At 35.7% G+C, this 21,312-nt stretch overlaps 1 protein-coding gene across 1 annotated transcript in view; it reads right to left on the reverse strand.

Annotated features, from left to right (window-relative positions):
* Nucleotides 1-5,145: 5,145 nt before the first annotated feature.
* The window catches only part of LOC117929484 (coiled-coil domain-containing protein SCD2-like), a 60,185-nt gene continuing 44,018 nt past the window's right edge, over nt 5,146-21,312 (reverse strand). Inside the window, exons 14-18 of the mRNA XM_034849784.1 lie at nt 20,674-20,743; nt 8,761-8,808; nt 7,799-7,839; nt 6,022-6,148; nt 5,146-5,469 (exon numbers count right to left, since the gene is read on the reverse strand). Of these exons, the coding sequence (XP_034705675.1) occupies nt 5,348-5,469; nt 6,022-6,148; nt 7,799-7,839; nt 8,761-8,808; nt 20,674-20,743 (408 nt within the window). The 3' untranslated portion in view covers nt 5,146-5,347. The remainder of the gene's footprint in view (nt 5,470-6,021; nt 6,149-7,798; nt 7,840-8,760; nt 8,809-20,673; nt 20,744-21,312) is intronic.

The following is a 21,312-nucleotide window of genomic DNA, read 5'->3' on the forward strand; positions in this document are numbered from 1 at the left end:
TCCAAAATCCAATCCTTTAAAAGGATCCAATGTCATAATTTAATTTTCAATCCTAAAATTATACTATTTGGCTAAATGTCATTTTCTTTAATTTGAATTAGTATCCTATATTCATTTACTTATTTAAAGCCTAATCCTTCGAAAATCCCATGCCTTAACCTAATTTTTCAATAATTCATTTAAACCTTATTTTCATCAATTAGAATCATTGTCCCATATTTATTTTAGTAATTTAATCTTTCAATAATCCGTTTAAATCTTATGTTCATCAATTGGAATTATTATCCTATGTTCATCCAGCTATCTAGTCTAATCCTTCAAAAATCCCATGTTTTAATTTAATTCTTCAAAATACTTGTTTAAACCATATTCTCGTAAATTGAATCTATATCCCGTATTTATTAGTTATTCAAAGTCTAATCCATCGAGAAAATCTCATGCTTTAATTTAATTCTTCAAATATTCGTTTAAATCTTATTTTCATCAATCAGGATCAATTATCCCATGTTCATCTATTTATTTAAAACCTAATTCTTCAAAAACCTCATGTCTTAATTTAATTTTTCAATCCTAAAAATTATACAATTCGTCTAAATTTTATCTTCATCCATTAGAATCATTATTTCATATCTATTCAAAGTCCAATCTTTCGAAAACCCCCTGTCTTAATTCAACTTTCAATCCTAGAAATTCCATTATTCGTCTAAATTTTATTTTTGTTAATTAGGATTCTTGTTCCACATTTATTTATATAAGATCCAATTCTTCAAAAATCCAATTCCTGAATTAAAACTTCAATCCCAAAAATTCTACTACCCATCTTTATTCGCCTAAATATTATTCTCGTTAATTAGTATTATAATCCTATACCTACCTATTTATTCAAAAGCCCGATCCTTTAAAAATCCAACGCCCTAATTCAAATTTTCAATTAGAAAAATTCCACTATTTTTTTATTTTTTTTATTTTATTCGTTTAAATATTATTTTTGCTAATTAGTATCATTATTTCATACTTATTTATTTATTTATTTCAATCATTAAAATTCAATTCTTCAAAACCGAATTTCCAAATTTAACCTTGAGACCACCATTCACTTTTATTCACTCAAATATCATCTTTGTTATCATTGTTATAAATTCCACGTTTACTTATTTCTTTCTTCTAAAAATTCCAATAATTAGAGTCCAATTATTCAAAGATCCGATTTTCAAACTTAATTTTCAAAATCCCACTATTCACTTTCATCCGTTCAAATATCACTTTCGTCAAAATCCGATTTTCCAATTTAATTTTTAATCTCACGAACCCCACTATTCACTATTCATCCGTCCAAATATCGTTTTGATTAATTAACAACATTATTCCATATTTACCCATTTATTTCCCTTAAAAATCTTAACCATTAAAGTCTAATTCTTCAAAATTCCGATTTCTAAATTTAGCTATCTAAAACTCCAAGTGTCCTATCTCCGAACTTAATTTTCAGTTCCTAATGTTCCGATTACCGTATTTACCCAGTTACTCATTTGTTATCATCATTATTTTTATTACCATTTTATTTGTTCATTTCTAAAAAGTCCGTCTTCAAATGATTTTCGAGATTTCCAATTTTCATAAATCAACTTTCATAATTTTTATTTCTCAAATAACTTACGATTCTGATCTCTTTCAAAATTCAACTCCCAAAGTCTCAACTTTCGCAACTTAATCTTTTTTTAAAATCCCGAACCCTCAAATCGTTTTCTTCCAACCTCTTTCAAATTCAGTTTCTAAAAATTCTCATTCTCACATTCAATCTCTAAAAGTCTAATCTCCAAATAAACTCTAAAACTCCAATTTTCTAGTGATCCTCGATATTCCAATTTTTCAATTAAATTTCAAAAATCTAATTTTCTCCTGAATAGTTTTAATTCTGCTCCTCTTGACTTTAATAAGCAGGAACGAATTTTCCGTAATTCCGAATAATGGAATTTATGAGATTAATTCATGCAATATAAATCGGGCTTTGGTGGGGGCCCAACATATGTGATTTCCTTATGATTGATTGATTGTTTGTTTGATTTAATTGTCATGCATGATTGATTTTATTCTGCTCTATGACATGCTCGAAATTATTCCTTAATTGTGTACTAACCCCCCTTTTGATAGCGCGTATTGGTCGGCCACCCAGGTACATATTTTCTCGCATCATGGTCACTCCTTATGTTTGTTTTAATTCTCATACGTGCATAATTGATTTGAGTATCCATTAACTTTCTCATTGGTTGTCATGTCAGCTTCATTTTATTAGTAGAGACCCGACTTTAGGGACTTAGAGGGGTGTTACGGTCTTTACCGTACCTTCCCAATAAGTAACCTGACCCCCGAACCCAATTCGGTTTTTCACAGACCACCTTTTCCAAAACAAGGAGTCACACTTAGGGTTTTTCTTTCTTATTTTGTTTACTCTTTAAAAATAAAACAAAAATAAGTGGCGACTCCAAGTCATTTTTCTAAAAATCACATTTTCATCAAATAAAATAAAAAGCGAGCTCACCATCGAGTGGGAAACGCATGAGCCAAAATGCGGGGTCCACAAAGTGCCTAACAATTTTATTGTTATGGGCGAAGATTTATAGCCGATTTTGTCTTTGAGTGGAATTATCGTTTATTTTAATTTTAATTTTAATTTTTAATTTATATTATTCTTTTATTTTTAAACTATTTTTTAAATTTATCATATTAATCCTATTTTTAAAAATAACTATAAATTCCCTTATATATATATATATATATCTAATCAATTTATAGCATTTAATAAATGGTTTTGAATAAAAATAAATCCAATGAGATAAATTAAAAATATAACTTTTAATAGAAATTATCAACATAACCATTTTAGTGACACTCTGGAAAATAACATCAAAATAAAATAATTTACATAAATTTTATTTAAAATAAGTATTTAATTTTTTGTCCACCTTGAAAATGAAATTTGAAAATTATTTAACTTTTTATTTGAATGTAATGACACAGGATATAAAGTACTTTTAATTTTTCTTTTTTAAATGACTGAACATTAATGTATTAAAGAAATTTAAGATAATTTTAATAAAATTTTTGATAAATATAGATTGATGGATGGATCATGCAACATGCATCTTTGGACGGATCAAACCTCACGTTAGATAGAACATAAGGATCTTATTAGACGGTGGAGAACATCAAACATCCCATGGTATTTAAGAATATCATATTCCATTTAATTATTATTTTAGTGAATTGAATATGATTACATAATTCAAGATTTACCAAAAAGGGGGAAAACAATATCTTTACACTCTTAAAAAAAAAAAAAATTATTATTATTATTAAATTTTCATAGCACAACATTATTACTTTTTATGAACTCTTGTTTACTTTTACAAGTTTTGACTTCTAATTTCCTCTCTCATTGTTGGAGACCAGGATGCGGGATTTTAGAAAAAAAAAGGTGTTTTCAAAAAAATATTTTTAAGCATACCATAATTAGAAGGACTTTAATAGAAAGTTATTTTTTAAAAACATAACTTCGATTGACTTTTAAAGTTATTTTTAAAAAAAATATAAATTCAAAACTTGGACTGAAATAGTCTTTTTAAAGGATAACTTTTAATTGATGTAACCATCATAAATTTGAAAGAGTTAAATATGTTTTTCAAAATGGGTAAGGCATAGCAGCAACCAAGTGTTGATACTTGTCGGGTAGTTGGTTGGGACCGTTGGGTGGATGCTTGGTCACACCGGATGGTCAGAGAGGCGATGCCCATGTGTGGTGGATGGTTCTCTTTTCCATCTTATGATAGTTGCATTCAACCTTGTATGGCAAATCAACGAGGGGTCAACTTCAACATATTGGTGATGGGAGATCGCTTTACATTTTCACCTTTTTAATTTAATTTAATTTAATTTAATTTTTTAAAATAAAATCAGTTTTTTGATAATTTATTTTTAAAATAAGCTATTTTTAAAGTAAATTTTAGCCATTTTAATTATTTTTTATATAATATTTTAAAAATAATTTAAAATATAGCGAATATTTTAAAAACTTTTACATTGAATATAAATACATAATTTTTTATGAAAGATAAGTTAAGAAAATTATTTTTTATAACTAAATTTTTAAATAAAATTTTATTCTTGAAAACAACTAGAAACTAGTTTTTAAAAAAGCTTTTTTCGAAAATATTTTAAAAATGGAAATTGCCTAATAAAGTTCCTTTTACGTTGACTCTCTCAATGGTACATTTGCATCACATACAGATGTCACACCCACCTAAGTAAGGATGATTCTTCCCATCATCTGGTATACCAAATGGTTTGATGACTATTGTTACCCGGGTTAATAGTTAACGTAGACATTCCTAAGTTTATTTCATCCAAATTAAGGAGAGAGACCATTTTGCAATACACAACTCACTTTCACACTTTTTTTTTTTTTATCAAAACGATAAAGTAATTTATGACTTTTTTTTGGAAGTGGCTCAAATTTTTATTATGATATCCATACAAAATATTTGATGTATTGGTATATCTTTTTAAAAATATATATTTCTTACCAAATAAAAAGCACCCTTGGTTAAATATCTTCTTAATAAGTTCTGAGATTTAAGTGAGATTGTAAACACTATATGCAATGATAGAAATGTAAGGAAAAGAATAAGATACCTATTCTTCCAACAATTACAAAGATTCCTTATGGTCAAACAGTTACCTCAAACAAGACCTTATTAAGCTACTAATAAGCAGTAAGAACACCAATTAATTTGTCTTTTTGGTTTTTTCCTTGGGTATGCTCACCTATTGTTGTTACCTAAGAAGGTATAAGCATTAAACTAGGCCATTGTTGACAGTAATTCAGTGCTCCAAAAGCATCATGAACCCAAACCAAGATATAATAATATATGGCAAAAACCGGAAGGGATATATCTTAATTTCAGTATAAATGAGTTTATTAACTGCAATACCAGTTGTATAGATTTAAGAAATGCTACGGATCAACCAATTCAGGGGGATATGCATATGAGACCCTAGGGATCTCCCAATTTTCTCTACCATTTGCTTCAATAGGATGGCCTTGTTTTGAGAAGCTGCTAAAAAAGACATGACTACATATACTCAAAATGACTCCTACTAGAAAAGGCTTAGTAAATTGCCAAGTGATGTTTGGGCAGAATTTTTATATGATAATTCAATAAGAATAAACAAGGATATATGTAACTCAAATTTAACAGCCTAATCAGGGTCTCACCTCAATAACTAGAAACATAAGAGGAGAATAAATTTCTGAAAAGGAATAGGTGTGGGGAAAAGGTTCAACTGTACATCAGTAGTCCGGATCAATCTGCTGTCTGGGGTTGGTGGAATCTTGCCCAATCCATTTGCGAGATTCTTCCCACAGTTGGTGTTCAATCCCTAGCTTCCTGAGCTCTACAAGGCCACGCTCAACTGTGACATGAAAACAAAGCCTCAGCAAACAAATTCGTTTTAGTTACTATACTTATTGTGTCCTAAAAAGAGTTAGAATCTGATTTCTTTCATATCTGGCATGTTATTTAGCATGAGTCCTCCATTCATGCGATCCTGGACTCCACAGGTGTAAGTGGGTTTGCATGTTTCACAAGTTTATTCTTTGGCTTTATAGATTTTGATGGGATGCATTGGCAAAACATGTGATGTTAGCTACAAACAACAAAATTTTGTTACAGATTTTTCATGCTGAATGTAAATCATAGAAAATAACTGCTTTCTGAATTTTGAAAGAAGAAAAATCCAGCTGATATAACAGAAAATGTAGCTTGAAAATAATTAAAATTGGGTAAAAATGAGGGAAGTGAAGTTAGACTACAAAGATATGCACCTCATGATCAGCTAGTTTAAGGCAGCTAGCATGGGAGATGATAGTAAGTGCAAACGTTGGTGAATACACACTCTCTCTCACACGCACACACACACAAATACAGAGAGAGAGAGAGAGAGAGAGAGAGAGAGAAAGAGTACCATCAACTGCATCATGAAAGCTGGGCTGCCGAGTGGTGTGATTGATCCAGAATTGCAAACGTTCGTCAGCAATATCCCTTTCTACACCAAGATTCTTTGCTCTTCTCCAGAAATAAGTAAGCCAAGCCTGCAAGCGAAAATTGAACAAGCATCCAAGAAGTGACTCAACTTTAGAAACTACAAAATGCAGCTATCATATCGATTCTAACAGATTAAACAGGAGTAAGAAGTTTGGTAAACCAAAAACCAAACAAGCATGGTAATAACATCCATGGATTTTTTTAATGTGATAAACCAACATTAAATGATGAATCAAAAGCATTTCTATGAATTAGGCATGCATATACTGTCAAGGACTTCCATATGGAAGTTACTTGAGCTTTTGCAAAAAAAAAAAAAAATCAAGGAAATGGTCTTCTAAACTCAAATGGACTTCAGCTTCCACAAAGATACACCACTGTCTCTCTCACATATCCAATGGCCTATTTGGGGAAAATATTCACATTAGTTTCTCTCTCTCTCAAGGAAGATGGTCTTCTAAATTAAATGGACTTCAAACTCCACCTAGATACGTCACTGTCCCTCTCATATCCAATGGCCTATTTGGGGTAAATCTCCATATTTTCCTTGAAAAATTGACTGTCAAACAGTAAGAACTATAATCAAATACAATTGTTTGAGTGTTTCAACTTTGACGAAGATACGTCTTTCCCCCATCCCTTGAGGAAGAGGGTCTTCTACATTTAAATGGCCTTCAACTTCCACCAAGATACATCTCTCTATTTCTTTCTCTCATCTCAAATGCTCTATCCGGGGTAAATATCCATATTTTTTCTTGATAAATGGACTATCACAACAGTAATAACTATAATTGTTCAATTGGTTCAACTTCCACCCAGAAACACCTCTCTCTCTCTCTCTCATCCATATTTTTCCTGGAAAATCAGTTATCACAACAGTAACCACATAATTGTCAAGTTTTTCGACTTCCAACAAGATGCATTTCCCCCTTCCTCCCCAGTATGCCTGTCCAATCCATGGAGCCTATTGGGCTATGCCTGCAGGTTTTGCAATCCGGTTGGCAACCATTCAGGCACGTGTCACAACTGCCACAAAAAGCTCATTGCAAATGATTCCACTCTGGAGCATGACTGATCCCCTGTCTATTCTGCCACTCTCGCCCTTTGCATCTCTCTGAGGTTGCACTACACTACCTTCAAGGTAAGAGCTCTTTCAATTCACCACTCTTTATAGAACACCTCTACACCAAAAACTAGGATCTACATTGATATAAATAGGCGTGGAAATCGTTACTCATTCAGCATATTTAAGTGTTGGATAAGTTCTGTCACCATCACCCATACACTCCCAAACCTCAACCAGAATATTACTGCATCCAGGGGACTCAAGCTTACATGATGCCCATCTTTTTTGGGAATCAATATCTTCTATATGCCTTTATATTTCTGAAACACCCAACTCCTCTTAGGCTTAAGTTCCAGGTTTGTGAAACTCTTCTCCCACAACAATATTGGTAGGGCAAAATAGCTTTAAAGAACTGAAGCAAAAAGGAAAGAAAAGAAAAGAAAACATCTCAAGTGTTCCTTCAATGGTGATAACATAAAACCCAAGAAAAGAAAACAATAAGGAAAAAAAAAAAAAAAGTTCTTGAAATGATTCTTAACAGATTACTGTGGGTTTACTGAGCAACTATAAAAATAATAATTTTCTTCAAGGATAGGTAAAGAAAGAACTTGCAAAACAAGTCTCATCATACCTGTTTAAAAAGCACATCTTCTGATTCCTCTTGGCTCAATTCTGAAAGAAAATATAATTCTTTAGACAAATTTAACATCAATCTAGCCAAATTTTAAACAGTATTGTATAAGAAGCTAAGTTCATTGAGGCAAACAATAAAAGTTAGGAATTGAAAAAACGTAAGCTTAAGAAATTTCATCATAGCACAGTTACACAGGAAAAAGAAGATTCATAATTTTACATAGTGAGCCATGGAATGAATTTCATGCTCCAAGAGTGCTGAGTTAAATCCAGAAATCAGCCTAATTGGCAAATGGATTGCCCATGCAGAAATTGCAGCCATCCACATCAACCTCATAGCTTAATGAGGCATATGGCAATCATGCCAGGTCAACCCTTTTTCCCTAACAATACACCAGCTTCAATCTTAAATTCAGCCATTATCATGGAGAAATTCGTCCAGGAACAAAAATGAGAAGATGTGTACTTCACATTCAAATAGATATTCATAACCAAGAATAGATATTCTGTCATGTGACCTAGATCGGATTAACTACCAACTTAACAGCTCCCCACCTCCTTGGATTGGTTGTTACATATTACACTTATCCACATCAGCCATTCCTCAGTGTGTATGCACAACTAACATATAGCTTCCTATTTTGTGACATGAATATACAAGAATGAAAAAGGCCTTGCACAACTTAATTAATAATAATCTATTCTTCAACATGTTCTATTTCTTGTCATTAAAGAATAAAGATACTACACCATCCTATCTAAACCATCTATCTGATCATGGAGCCTCAAGTTTGACTTGACTTAGTTTAGATGTCCTATCAAATCTTTCAACACCTTATGTATAAACTACTTACCTAAATTTTGACAGGAAAATTTATTTTTATCACTCACTCACATGGCATATGCAACTTCACTAATTAATATTACATACAAATTTGATAGTTTGCTATGTGAACTTACCAAATGATTCTAAAAGATTGTGTGCCTCTGTTGATAGTTTCAAATCACCTACACCATGATTTAAAAATAAAAGTACGAGGAAATTCGTTAGATAACCACATCAAGATAGTAGTTGCGATAAATTGAATTATGTATCTAAAAAATAACTGATTAATCATGAAGCTAAGGAGCACATAAAGCCTCAGGTTAACAATTCAAAAATGAACAAATTCTATAGTTCAAACCAAAAAAGTATTTGAAGCAATTGTAAAAGAATATAGACAAAAGAAGCATCATGATCACAAGAAACATCAGCCAAGTAACATAAAAAAGAAGCATGCACATTACCAAAGAATGACATACTTTCCATCTCATAAATTTGTCTTCCTAATGAAATTTCCAAACAAAAAAGGGAAAAAACTATTGCAATGACATGGCAGGAAGACTCTTATGATAGAGGTACCCAAAAATTACAGCAAGATTCATCCCCTCTCAAGCTGACATCAAACCCCTAAAATTTGATGCCAAAATCTTGGAGATGACTGCATGGCATGAGAGAAACTTGGATGAATCTTGTAAGAGACCCATTGGCCAGTAGGAAAGCCTATGCTTTTGGTGAGTTTAAAAGCATAAGGATCATGAGTGTTTAGAGGAAAATATTACAAAAGCAAGGCAACCAAGGATTTCAAATCTTCACTGTGCATTTTATAGTTCCTTTTTTACAATGACAAATAGAAAATAACTCAATGTTAATATGCATTTCTCCATACAAAAGATAGAAAGTAACAATTGAAAGAAGAGAATCAACAAAGGACAGTATTTATGAATGGTTACATTCAATACCTTCACTGTCTATGTGCTTGTTCAATTATAGTAAAACTGCATGTAAGGATGGAAGCAAGTGTTGGTAGATAATTCAAATAAAATCAAATCATTCTAACTATGGGCAGATTCTGTTTTAAACCAGTAGCCGAATAATCAGCTATTATTTGAATGTTATTTGACTTTTTAAATTTTGAATAAATGTTGCCGATTAATAACAACGAAATCTTAGGAGATATGATTTCATTATTCCTAAAATTAAGGTCTATTTTCACGTTCAACTTCATATAAATTAGGGTTTGTACCTCTGTTTTATTTTTCAATAAGAATTTGATGAATGCTAGTTTTTTCTCCTTGTTGAATATAATGTATTTATAGTGTATAATCTTTCCTTGTTAATATAGGTCACATGTATGGTAGTTAGGACTCCTAGCCTTGTATATATATATATTTCTCAATTGTAAGTAGATATTACATGAATGAGAATTAAGGTCTTTCTTCTTTCTCTCTCTCTCAACATGGTATCAGAGCCAAGGGAGAAAACCTAATTCTTTCCAGTTTCCTGTGTCATCAACTCCAGGAAACCTTCCGGTGACCGTGTTTCATTCCGGTCACCTTCCCCATCTCCCAATACTTTCCGGTCAGTCGGATCGTCGTCAGAAAACACTCACCGCCGGCAAACTTTTCCGGCGAACTTCCGGTGACGTCTTTTTCCGACACCGACCATACCAGAAGGAGCGCCTGGAGGAGATCTCCAACTTTTGTGAAGGCACCGGAACCAAAAGATCATCCACGCGCCGGCCACGCGCAATTTTCCGTCCGGCGACTGCATCTCACGCGCCGGCGCGTGAGGGCGCGTGAGGACTTTCCCGGCCACGCGCCTCCTCCTCCAGCCTCGCCTGACGCCGACTAGCCTTCCTTCATCCCTGGTTCTGCCATCCGAGCCCTGCACGTACCTCTTTTGGGGTTTTTTGCTTCCGCCGACCCTCCAAACAGTTTTTCCGGCAAGCTTCAGCAACTTTTTCTCCATCCTAATACCTGCACGTGCCTAAGGAAGTGTTCTTCTACCTTTCCGGTGGTGCCATGCCGCGATCTGAAGCCGTCTCCCTTTCCAGTGGTGCCACGCCGCGATCTGCAGCCGTATCAGGGCTCTCTTCGATCCAAATATACTTCATTCTCCATATAAGTAGATATGGCTACTAAAACTTCCATTTTTTCCTTTGTTATATCTGGATCTCCTATGATTACTTCGGAGAAATTGGTTGGCAGTGACAATTATCTTTCCTGGTCTGCCTCTGTTAAACTTTGGTTTATGGGTTAAGGATATGAGGATCACTTGATTACACAGGAGGCAGATATCCCTGAGGTTGACCGCGTACAGTGGAGGAAGATAGATGCACAGTTATGTAGTGTATTATGGCAATCGGTTGATCCCAAGATTCTTCTTCATCTTCAGGCCTACAAAACTTGTTTTAAATTTTGGACTCAGGCCAAAGGATTATATACGAATGATATCCAGCGTCTTTATAAGGTGGCTTCTGCTATTGTCCATATCAGCCAACAAGACTTGGATCTATCTACTTATATTGGCCAGATTGCCTCTCTAAAGGAGGAGTTCTTGACTGTGATGCCTCTTACTCCTGATGTTGGGGCTCAACAAACACAGCTTGACAAGTTCTTCATGGTTCTTACTCTTATTGGCCTTCGTCCGGATCTTGAGCCTGTCCGCGATCAGATTCTTGGTAGTTCATCAGTTCCGTCCTTGGATGATGTGTTTGCTCGCCTCCTCCGTATCTCCTCCACTCAAACTTTGCCATTTGATAGCACTTCAGATTCTTCTGTGTTAGTTTCTCAAACTAGCTCTCGAGGAGGCCGCAGTGGTACCCGAGGTAGAGGTCAATGTCCTCATTGCACCTATTGCAATAAACTTGGCCACACTCGCGATCGTTGTTATCAGTTACATGGACGACCTCCTCGCACTGCCCATGTGGCCCAGTCCTCTGATTCTCCGCTGCCTCAGCCTCCGAGCTCTTCCGCATCTTAGGCTTCTGTTGCCTCTGTTGCCCAGCCTGGTAATGCCTCTGCCTGCCTTACCCACACATCTTCTCTTGGACCCTGGATTCTAGATTCTGGAGCTTCTGATCACTTATCTGGTAATAAGGATCTTTTCTCCTCTATTACTACTACCTCTGCTTTACCTACTGTTACTTTAGCTAATGGTTCTCAAACTGTGGCTAAAGGTATTGGTTTGACCCTTCCTCTACCTTCTCTACCTCTCACTTCTGTCCTTTATACTCCTGAATGTCCTTTTAATCTTATTTCCATCAGCAAAATCACTCGTACTCTTAATTGCTCTATTACCTTTTCTGATAAATTTGTGACCTTGCAGGACCGAAGTACGGGGAAGACGATTGGCATAGGACGTGAGTCTCAAGGCCTCTATCACCTCACCTCGGATTCATCTCCTGCAGCTTGCATTTCCACTGATGTTCCTCTCCTCATTCACAATCGTCTAGGCCACCCTAGTCTTTCCAAGTTCCAGAAGATGGTCCCTCGTTTTTCCACTTTGTCGTCGCTTCCGTGTGAGTCATGTCAGCTTGGGAAACATACTCGTGTCTCGTTCCCAAAGCGTTTGAATAATCGGGTAAAGTCTCCTTTTGAGCTTGTCCACACTGATGTTTGGGGTCCTTGTCAGACTGCGTCTACTTTAGGATTTCAGTATTTTGTCACTTTCATTGATGACTATTCTCGATGTACTTGGTTATTTTTAATGAAAAATCGAGCTGAGTTATTCTCTATTTTCCAGAAATTTTATGCTGAAATCCAAACTCAGTTCAATATTTCTATTCGTGTGTTACGCAGTGACAATGCCAGGGAATATTTTTCAGCCCCATTTACTTCGTTTATGTCTCATCATGGGATTCTTCATCAATCTTCTTATGCTCATACTCCTCAACAAAATGGGGTAGCTGAACTCAAGAATCGACATCTTGTTGAGACAGCTCGTACTATCCTCCTCCATAGTAATGTTCCTTTTCGTTTTTGGGGGGACGCTGTTCTTACTGCTTGTTATTTGATTAATCGTATGTCATCCTCTGTCTTACACGATCAGATTCCTCACTCCCTTCTCTTCCCTGACCAACCACTTTATTTCCTTCCTCCTCATGTCTTTGGTTGTACTTGCTTTGTTCATATTCTCACTCCTGGACAGGACAAGCTTTCCGCCAAAGCCATGAAGTGCCTCTTCTTGGGATACTCCAGACTTCAAAAGGGTTATCGTTGTTATTCCCTTGAGACTCATCGATACTTTATCTCCGCTGATGTCACCTTCTTTGAAGACTCACCATTCTTTTCCACCACTTCAGAGTCTCTTCCTGTTTCTGAAGTCTTGCCTATTCCCATTGTCTCCCCACCTGATGCTATGCCTCCTCGACCACTTCAGGTTTATCATCGTCGCCCTCGTGTCGTTGCTCCTCTCCCTTTTGCTGAGGCACTTGCTGACTCACTTCCTATCCCTTCAGCTTCACCTGCCCCGGCTCTGCCTTCTCCTAATGACTTACCCATTGTTGTTCGGAAAGGTACTCGCTCTACTCGTAATCCTCATCCTATTTACAATTTTTTGAGTTATCATCGATTCTCTTCACCCTATTCTGCTTTTGTTTCTGCTATATCCTCTGTTTCTCTTCCAAAGAGCACCCATGAAGCTCTTTCCCATCCAGGCTGGCGACAGGCAATGGTGGATGAAATGGCTGCTCTGCACTCTAATGGCACTTGGGATTTTGTTGTTTTACCCTCTGGTAAATCTACCGTTGGCTGTCGTTGGGTCTACGCTGTTAAGGTTGGTCCTGATGGTCAGGTTGATCGCCTTAAGGCCCGCTTAGTTGCTAAAGGCTATACTCAGGTTTATGGTTCTGATTATGGTGACACATTCTCTCCTGTTGCCAAGATTGCTTCTGTCCGTCTGCTTCTCTCCATGGCTGCTATGTGTTCTTGGCCTCTTTATCAGTTGGATATTAAAAATGCCTTCCTTCATGGTGATCTTGCCGAGGAAGGTTATATGGAGCAACCTCCTGGTTTTGTTGCTCAGGGGGAGTCTGGTTTAGTGTGCAGGTTACGCCGTTCTCTATATGGCTTGAAACAATCTCCTCGAGCATGGTTTGGCCGTTTTAGTTCTGTTGTTCAAGAGTTTGGCATGTTTCGCAGTACAACAGACCATTCAGTTTTCTATCATCATAACTCTTTGGGGCAGTGTATTTATTTGGTTGTTTATGTGGACGACATCGTCATTACAGGCAGTGATCAGGATGGTATTCAGAAACTAAAGCAACATCTTTTTACCCACTTTCAGACCAAAGACTTGGGGAAACTCAAGTATTTCTTGGGAATTGAGATAGCTCAATCCAGTTCTGGTGTGGTCCTTTCCCAAAGGAAGTATACTTTAGACATCCTGGAAGAAACCGGTATGTTAGACTGTAAACCGGTAGACACACCTATGGATCCGAATGTCAAACTTGTACCAGGACAGGGGGAGCCTTTAGGAAACCCCGGGAGATATCGACGGCTCATAGGTAAATTGAACTATCTCACCATTACTCGTCCAGACATTTCTTTTCCTGTGAGTGTTGTTAGTCTATTCCTACAGTCACCATGTGATAGCCATTGGGATGCCGTAATCCGCATTCTTCGATATATCAAAAGTACACCAGGCCAAGGTGTGTTGTATGAGAACAGAGGTCATACTCAAGTTGTTGGTTACATAGATGCAGATTGGGCTGGCTCACCCACAGATAGACGTTCCACTTCAAGGTACTGTGTTTTTATTGGAGGTAATCTAATATCTTGGAAGAGCAAGAAACAAGATGTAGTGGCCAGATCTAGCGCTGAAGCCGAGTATCGAGCTATGGCTTTGGCAACATGTGAACTCATATGGTTGAGACATCTTCTTCGAGAGTTGAGATTTGGAAATGATGAACAGATGAAACTCATCTGTGATAACCAGGCTGCATTACATATTGCATCCAATCCAATCTTTCATGAAAGGACCAAACATATTGAAGTTGACTGTCATTTCATTAGAGAGAAGATTGCATCAGGATGTGTTGCTACAAGTTTTGTTAATTCAAATGATCAACTAGCAGACATCTTCACTAAATCTCTCAGAGGTCCTAGGATTAAATATATTTGTAACAAGCTTGGTGCATATGACGTATATGCTCCAGCTTGAGGGGGAGTGTTGAATATAATGTATTTATAGTGTATAATCTTTCCTTGTTAATATAGGTCACATGTATGGTAGTTAGGACTCCTAGCCTTGTATATATATATATTTCTCAATTGTAAGTAGATATTACATGAATGAGAATTAAGGTCTTTCTTCTTTCTCTCTCTCAACACTCCTTATCAGTGGCATGGTATCAAAGATAACCGACTTCTAATTGAGAAAAAACAAAGGCCAAAACAGCCATGGCTGGAGCAAGCAGGGGTGGTGTCTCAGAGGAGTTGTCTGACACTTCTTAGACACCTCTTACAATTGCTCCCACCGTCTTAACCTCAAAAAATGCTTCGCAACAAATTACAACACAAAAATTGAACAGGAAATTTTTTTTGCTATGGTCAAGAGCAGTGCTAATGGTGGTTCGAGGTTGTGGCAAGCTAGGATACCTAAACAGGACCATTACTGAACTAGCGAAAACAGACCTGACTTACCCCACATGGGACACCAACAACTTGATTGTGATGTCTGGTTGGTAAACTCTATGACTGACAAAGTACAGAGAAATTATCTCTGTTATCCTACTGCAAAAGAAATTTAGGACTCTCTAAATCTTGCGTATCCCGACTTAGAAAAATCAACTCAGGTTTTTGAGTTGCGGAATATGGCCAGAAATTCAAGTCAAGGAGATTCAGATATGTCTACATACTTCACATCACTCAATAAAACACGGCAAGAGTTGGACTTAGTTGATGATTGCGATTAGAGCTGCACTGCCGACTATGAAAGATACAGAGCTCGGATTAATAAGGAAAGGATCTATGACTTCTTAACGGGGATCAACAAGGAACTGGATGAGGTTCAAGGCCAATTTCTTAGAATAAAGCCACTTCCAGTGATTAAAGAAATCTTCGCAGAGGTGAGGAGAGAGGAGACACGCAAACGTATGATGCTTGGTGGGGTAAAAACTCCTATTGTTCCTGGCAATACTATTGTTGATAGCTTAGCCCTGGCAGCCTGTAAAGATGACAGTTCCAGTGGAAATACTCGCAACAACAGAAGAACAACATCCTTTGGTGTGATCACTGTCAGAGATCCAATCACGGCTGTGAAAACTGCTGGAAGCAAAATGGCAGACCACCATATTTCAGAGATAACTGAGGCACTAGGAAGGAACCCAATGGATATTAGACCACTTTGGATACTAAACAACGGCCAGGAGAGAACTTTTTCAATATTTCCTTAAACAAGGAGCAGTTAGAGTAGCTCTACAAATTGTTAACACCATCCTCAGCCTCTGTACCAGCACAATCTTGCACTAATACACCCAAAACTTCATTAACTCATCATTCCTAGCCCAAAAAGGTACATTTCAGACTGCTTTGAGTGGAACAATAGAAAAATTCTACCCTTGGATCATAGATTTAGGGGCAACAGACCATATAACAGGTTGTGCAAGTCTTTTTTCTACTTATACTCCAGGTTCTGGGCACATTAAAGTTAAAATTGTAGATGGATCCCTTCCTAGTATTGCAGGGACTGGTACTATAATTTTAGGGCCTCATATAACCTTCTTCAATGTTCTCCATGTCCCAAAATTATCATGTAACTTGCTGTCTAATAGCAAACTTACCAAAGATTTGAACCGTGCTGCCTATTTCTTGCCTAATCATTGTGAATTTCAGGATGTGACTTCGAGGAAAAGGATTGGCAATGCTGAGAAATATGGAGGGTTCTACTACTTCAAGGAAGACAATACCAAGGATGGACAAGCTCAAACAACTGGTTATGAATCTTCCTTTAGGACTAAGCAACAAGAAATAATGTTGTGGCACTTTAGGTTAGGCCACCCTCCTTTTCAATGTTTGAAACATTTGTTTCCTTCTCTTTTCAATAATAAAGATGTTTTTCAGTGTGATATTTGTCAATTTGCTAAACATCAACGCTCCAATTATCCTTCTCAACCCTACAAAGCATCCAAACCTTTTGCAATGATTCATAGTGATATATGGGGTCCCTCACATCTACAAAGTCTAATTGGGAAAAAATGGTTTATCACATTTATTAATGATCACATATGAACCATATGGCTATATCTCTTGAAAGAAAAAAATAAGGTAGAATCAACATTCAAAAATTTTTATCAAATAATTCAAAACCAGTTTAATGCTAAAATCCAATTCTTACGAACGGATAATGGGGGAGAGTATTTTAACACCATTTTGGGGAATTATTTGTCAGAAAAAGGGATTATGCATCAAAGTTCGTGTATAGGTACACCTCAACAAAATGGAGTGGCTAAGCGAAAGAATAGACATATGAGAAGTAGCCCGATCCATTATGTTTACCACAAACATACCAAAATAATTTTGGGGTGATTCCATTCTTATAGCCTTACCTTATAAATCATATGCTTACCTGAGTTCTCAGTTACCAAACACCATTAAAAAGCTTCCTTCAATTTTATCCACAAACTCGGTCCATTAACCAATTTCCCCTTAAGGTTTTTGGCTGTAAACCCTTATTCATGTTCCTGACCAAAATCGAAGCAAACTGGATCCCAGAGCATTAGCCTATGTCTTTCTTGTTTATTCAGCCATACAAAAGGGTATCCTTGTTACTCTCCTAAAAAATGAAAATACTTTGTCATTATAGATGTTATATTTTTTGAGAACCAACCTTATTTCTCCAAAAATTCACTTCAGAGGACCTCTACATTACTTTTTAGGGATGAAAGTGGCAAGGAACAAGAGTGAAATATCATTGCCAAGGCTACTACCAAAACAACCACCAAACTTGCTACCTAACCCAACTGTATCACCAAAACAACTACTGAACCAGCCTTCTTACCCACCTGAATAGCTAGAACACCTCCTTAACCAGCCAGTGTTTGAAACTGACAAACCAGAACCTAACCCAGTCGAACTAGGGGTGTCAACAACAAAAACAAATTCAAGGCCAGGGGGAGATTCACTACAGCAACCAGAACTTCGTGTCTATTCAAGGAGGAGTAACTCGAGAATAGTAGAGACCAAAATGGAACAACAGTGCTGTCAAGAATCAGAATCAACTTCCTTCCTGAGGTAAGTGACCTTGATTTGCCTATAGCCATGAGAAAAGGAGTTCGGTGATGTACTCAACACCCAATATCCAATTTTGTGTCATATAATTATCTCTCACTTCAATTTCAAGCTTTTATTTCCAAACTTTCAAGAGAAGAAGTTTTGAAACATTTTCATGAGGCTTTACAAGATCCTCAATAGAGAGAAGCTGTTATAGAGGAAATGAAAGCTCTTAAACAAAACAAAAAAAATATGGGATTTACTGGACAAGCCTAAAGGAAAGATGTTTATTAGATGCAAATGGGTGTTTGTTGTAAAATATAAGTCAGATGGATCCATTAAAAAGTACAAAGTGAGGCTAGTAGCTAAGGGATTCACTCAAACTAATCGTATTGACTATCAAGAAACGTTTGCCCCAATTACCAAACTTAATACTGAAAGAGTTCTTTTATCCCTGGCTGCAAATCTGGATTGGTGACTTCAACAACTAGACATCAAAAATGCTTTTCTAAATGGAGACCTAGAAGAAGAAGTGTACATGGAATTGCCTCCATGATTCGATCAAAGAAGGAATGAAGGGAAAGTCTACAAGCTTAGAAAATCTCTCTATGGGCTAAAACAATCTCCCTGTGCATTGTCCAAGAGATTTACCAAGGCCATCATGATGCATGGATATACACAAGCTCAATCCGATCATACCTTGTTTTATCGTCACAATAATGGTAAGGTCACTATTCTTATTGTCTATATGGATGACATTATAATGATTGGGAATGATCCAATGGAGATGAAGCGATTAAAAGGGAAGTTGGTTGCTAAGTTTGAAACTAAAGATCTATGACCTTTACATTACTTTTTAGGGATGGAAATGGCAAGGAACAAGAATGGAATATCAGTTTCCCAAAGAAAATATATTCTAGATCTCTTGAAGGAAACCGGGATGCTAGGATATAAACCTATGGATACTCCAATGGATCCGATAAAGAAGATTGGAGAACAAAAAGAAAGCACACCTGTCGACACCGAAAGATATCAATGTCTAGTAGGAAAGCTAATTTATCTTTCCCACACTAGACCAAACATCACTTTTGTAGTAAGCATTGTGAGTTAATACATGCATGCTCCTTACGAAGAACATATGAAAGTTGTATATAGAATTCTGAAGTATCTTAAAGCATCTCCAAGAAAAGGATTATTTTTCAAAAAAAATGAAACAAGAAGCATTGAAGGGTTCATGGATGTTGACTTGGCAGGTTCCATAGATGATCGAAGATCAACTTCAAGCTATTGCACCTTTGTGTGGAGCAACTTGAAAGCAAATAGTAGTAGCGCCAAAGGCGGAATTTTGTGCTATTGCTCATGGTATGTGTGAACTACTATGGCTTAAACAACATTTAGGAGAAATTGGTGTGAAGGAGGGGTGCCAACGAAGATGTATTGAGATAATAAGGTGGTCATCAACATATCACACAACTCAATTCATCATGACCGAACTAAACATGTAGAAGTTGATAGACACTTTATAAAGGAGAAGGTTGAAGATGGTACAATTTGCATGGTTTATGTACCAACAAATAAACAAGTAGTAGATGCACTTGCCAAAGTACTATCAAGAAGATTATTCGAGCAGCTAGTAGACAAGTTGGGTATGTTCAATTTGTACTACCCAACTTGAGAGGAAACGTTGGAAGATAATTCAAATAAAATCAATTCATTCTAAATATGGGAAAATTTTATTTTAAACCAGTAGCCGAATAATCAGCTATTATTTGAATGTTATTTGACTTTTTTAATTTTGAATAAATGTTGTTGATTAATAGCAACAAAATCTTAGGAGATATGGTTTTATTATTCCTAGAATTAAGGTCTATTTTCACATTATGCTTTGTATAAATTAGAGCTTGTACCTTTGTTTCATTTTTCAATAAGAACTCAGTGAATGCTGGTTTTTTCTCCTGATCGGTGATAACAAGCATCTAAAACTAATTAAAAAATCATTATAAGCAAACCACAAACATCAACAGAGAACAATGATTTAGGACAATCCTAAGGTCTTTGTCTACCATCAAATATGGATGAGCTAGTGACTCAATGTTTTAGTGTTTTAGGAGAAAACAAAGAATTAAGATTATGATAGTGGGAAGAAGAATAAAGGTGAGAAAGAATGAGAAGAATTTATGGGCAAATCTCAAAAACTTACTAAGGCTTTAAAGATGCAAAAGATGCAAAAATTATTATTTGATCATCTTCATTGTTCTTTTGGTCACATCAAACAACTTTATTTATAGGCTTTACAATGCCTAATAGAAAAAGACTTCCAAATCTAAATAGGATTCAAAATACCAACTACCATTAACTTGGACCCCAAACAATCCACATCATTAAAAATTACCAAAATACCCTTTTATTCTTTTCATTAATAAATCCAAAGGGCTTAATCTCCATCAAGGAACCAGCAATTAATGTTAATTGGCTTGATATATATTATTGACATATTATCAAACAACTTAAACTTTTGGAACAAGTGGTGGTTTAACAATAGGGGTAGTAATTGGGCTATGTTGTGTCAAAACAAAAAAAAAATGTTTAATAAACATGAGCAAGTGGTTGTTTAACACCAAAATACTTAATGTTTAATTTATTTCTTCAATAAACAACCAACACCTTTGTACCAGAGATGAAATAGAAGATTTCCGCAATCAACTGCTTTGAACTAGAATGTTACAACAATCATAAAATTAATAAATATTTCATAGTAGTCCTAATATTAAAATAACTAGGTTACCAATAGTTTACTGATAATAAATTATTTCAATAATAAAATGCTAATAATGATACCTGCAAAATCAGATTTCAGCGAACTGGAACGCCGATGATGAGCCAATGCATACACAACTGCTTCCTCTACCTTCAATAAAAAATAATGCATTAAACTGCTAACTACAAGAATAATCAATTTTAGAAACGTCAAAACACTATCTGTGATCCATTGCTGCCAGATTTGCCATTTCTCATAGTCTTTAGAACCTACATCAATCAAAATTTATTCTCTTTCACATATAAATCTAGGACCAGTCTCCATTCCATCCAACTTGGATATCATGTTTTAAAAAGGAGAGAAAAGAGGAAATATCCAAACCTAAAAAACAAAAGTAAAAAATCTTGGCAAAAACCTATTATCAATTTCATGTATTAGTCAACCCCATATAATCACAAAATCATATCCCTATAATTAAAATGTTGCACGACTATCAAATTTGTTTACATGTCAAAAATAAAAATTCCACTGTTCCAAGTGGTATAATTAAAAAAAGATTTCAATATTGAAATACGGTAAACTCATTGGCAAAGGGATTTTAGTCCTTTTGAATGGGGTCCAAGTGCTACTATTTTTGTTTCTCTAATCTTGGATAGTGTTTTGGCATCTTCAATGCTAAGGACGACACCTGTCCCAATTGGTATAATTCAAAAAATAGA

The sequence above is a fragment of the Vitis riparia genome, chromosome 14, assembly GCF_004353265.1.
Source record: "Vitis riparia cultivar Riparia Gloire de Montpellier isolate 1030 chromosome 14, EGFV_Vit.rip_1.0, whole genome shotgun sequence".
Lineage (NCBI taxonomy): Eukaryota > Viridiplantae > Streptophyta > Magnoliopsida > Vitales > Vitaceae > Vitis > Vitis riparia.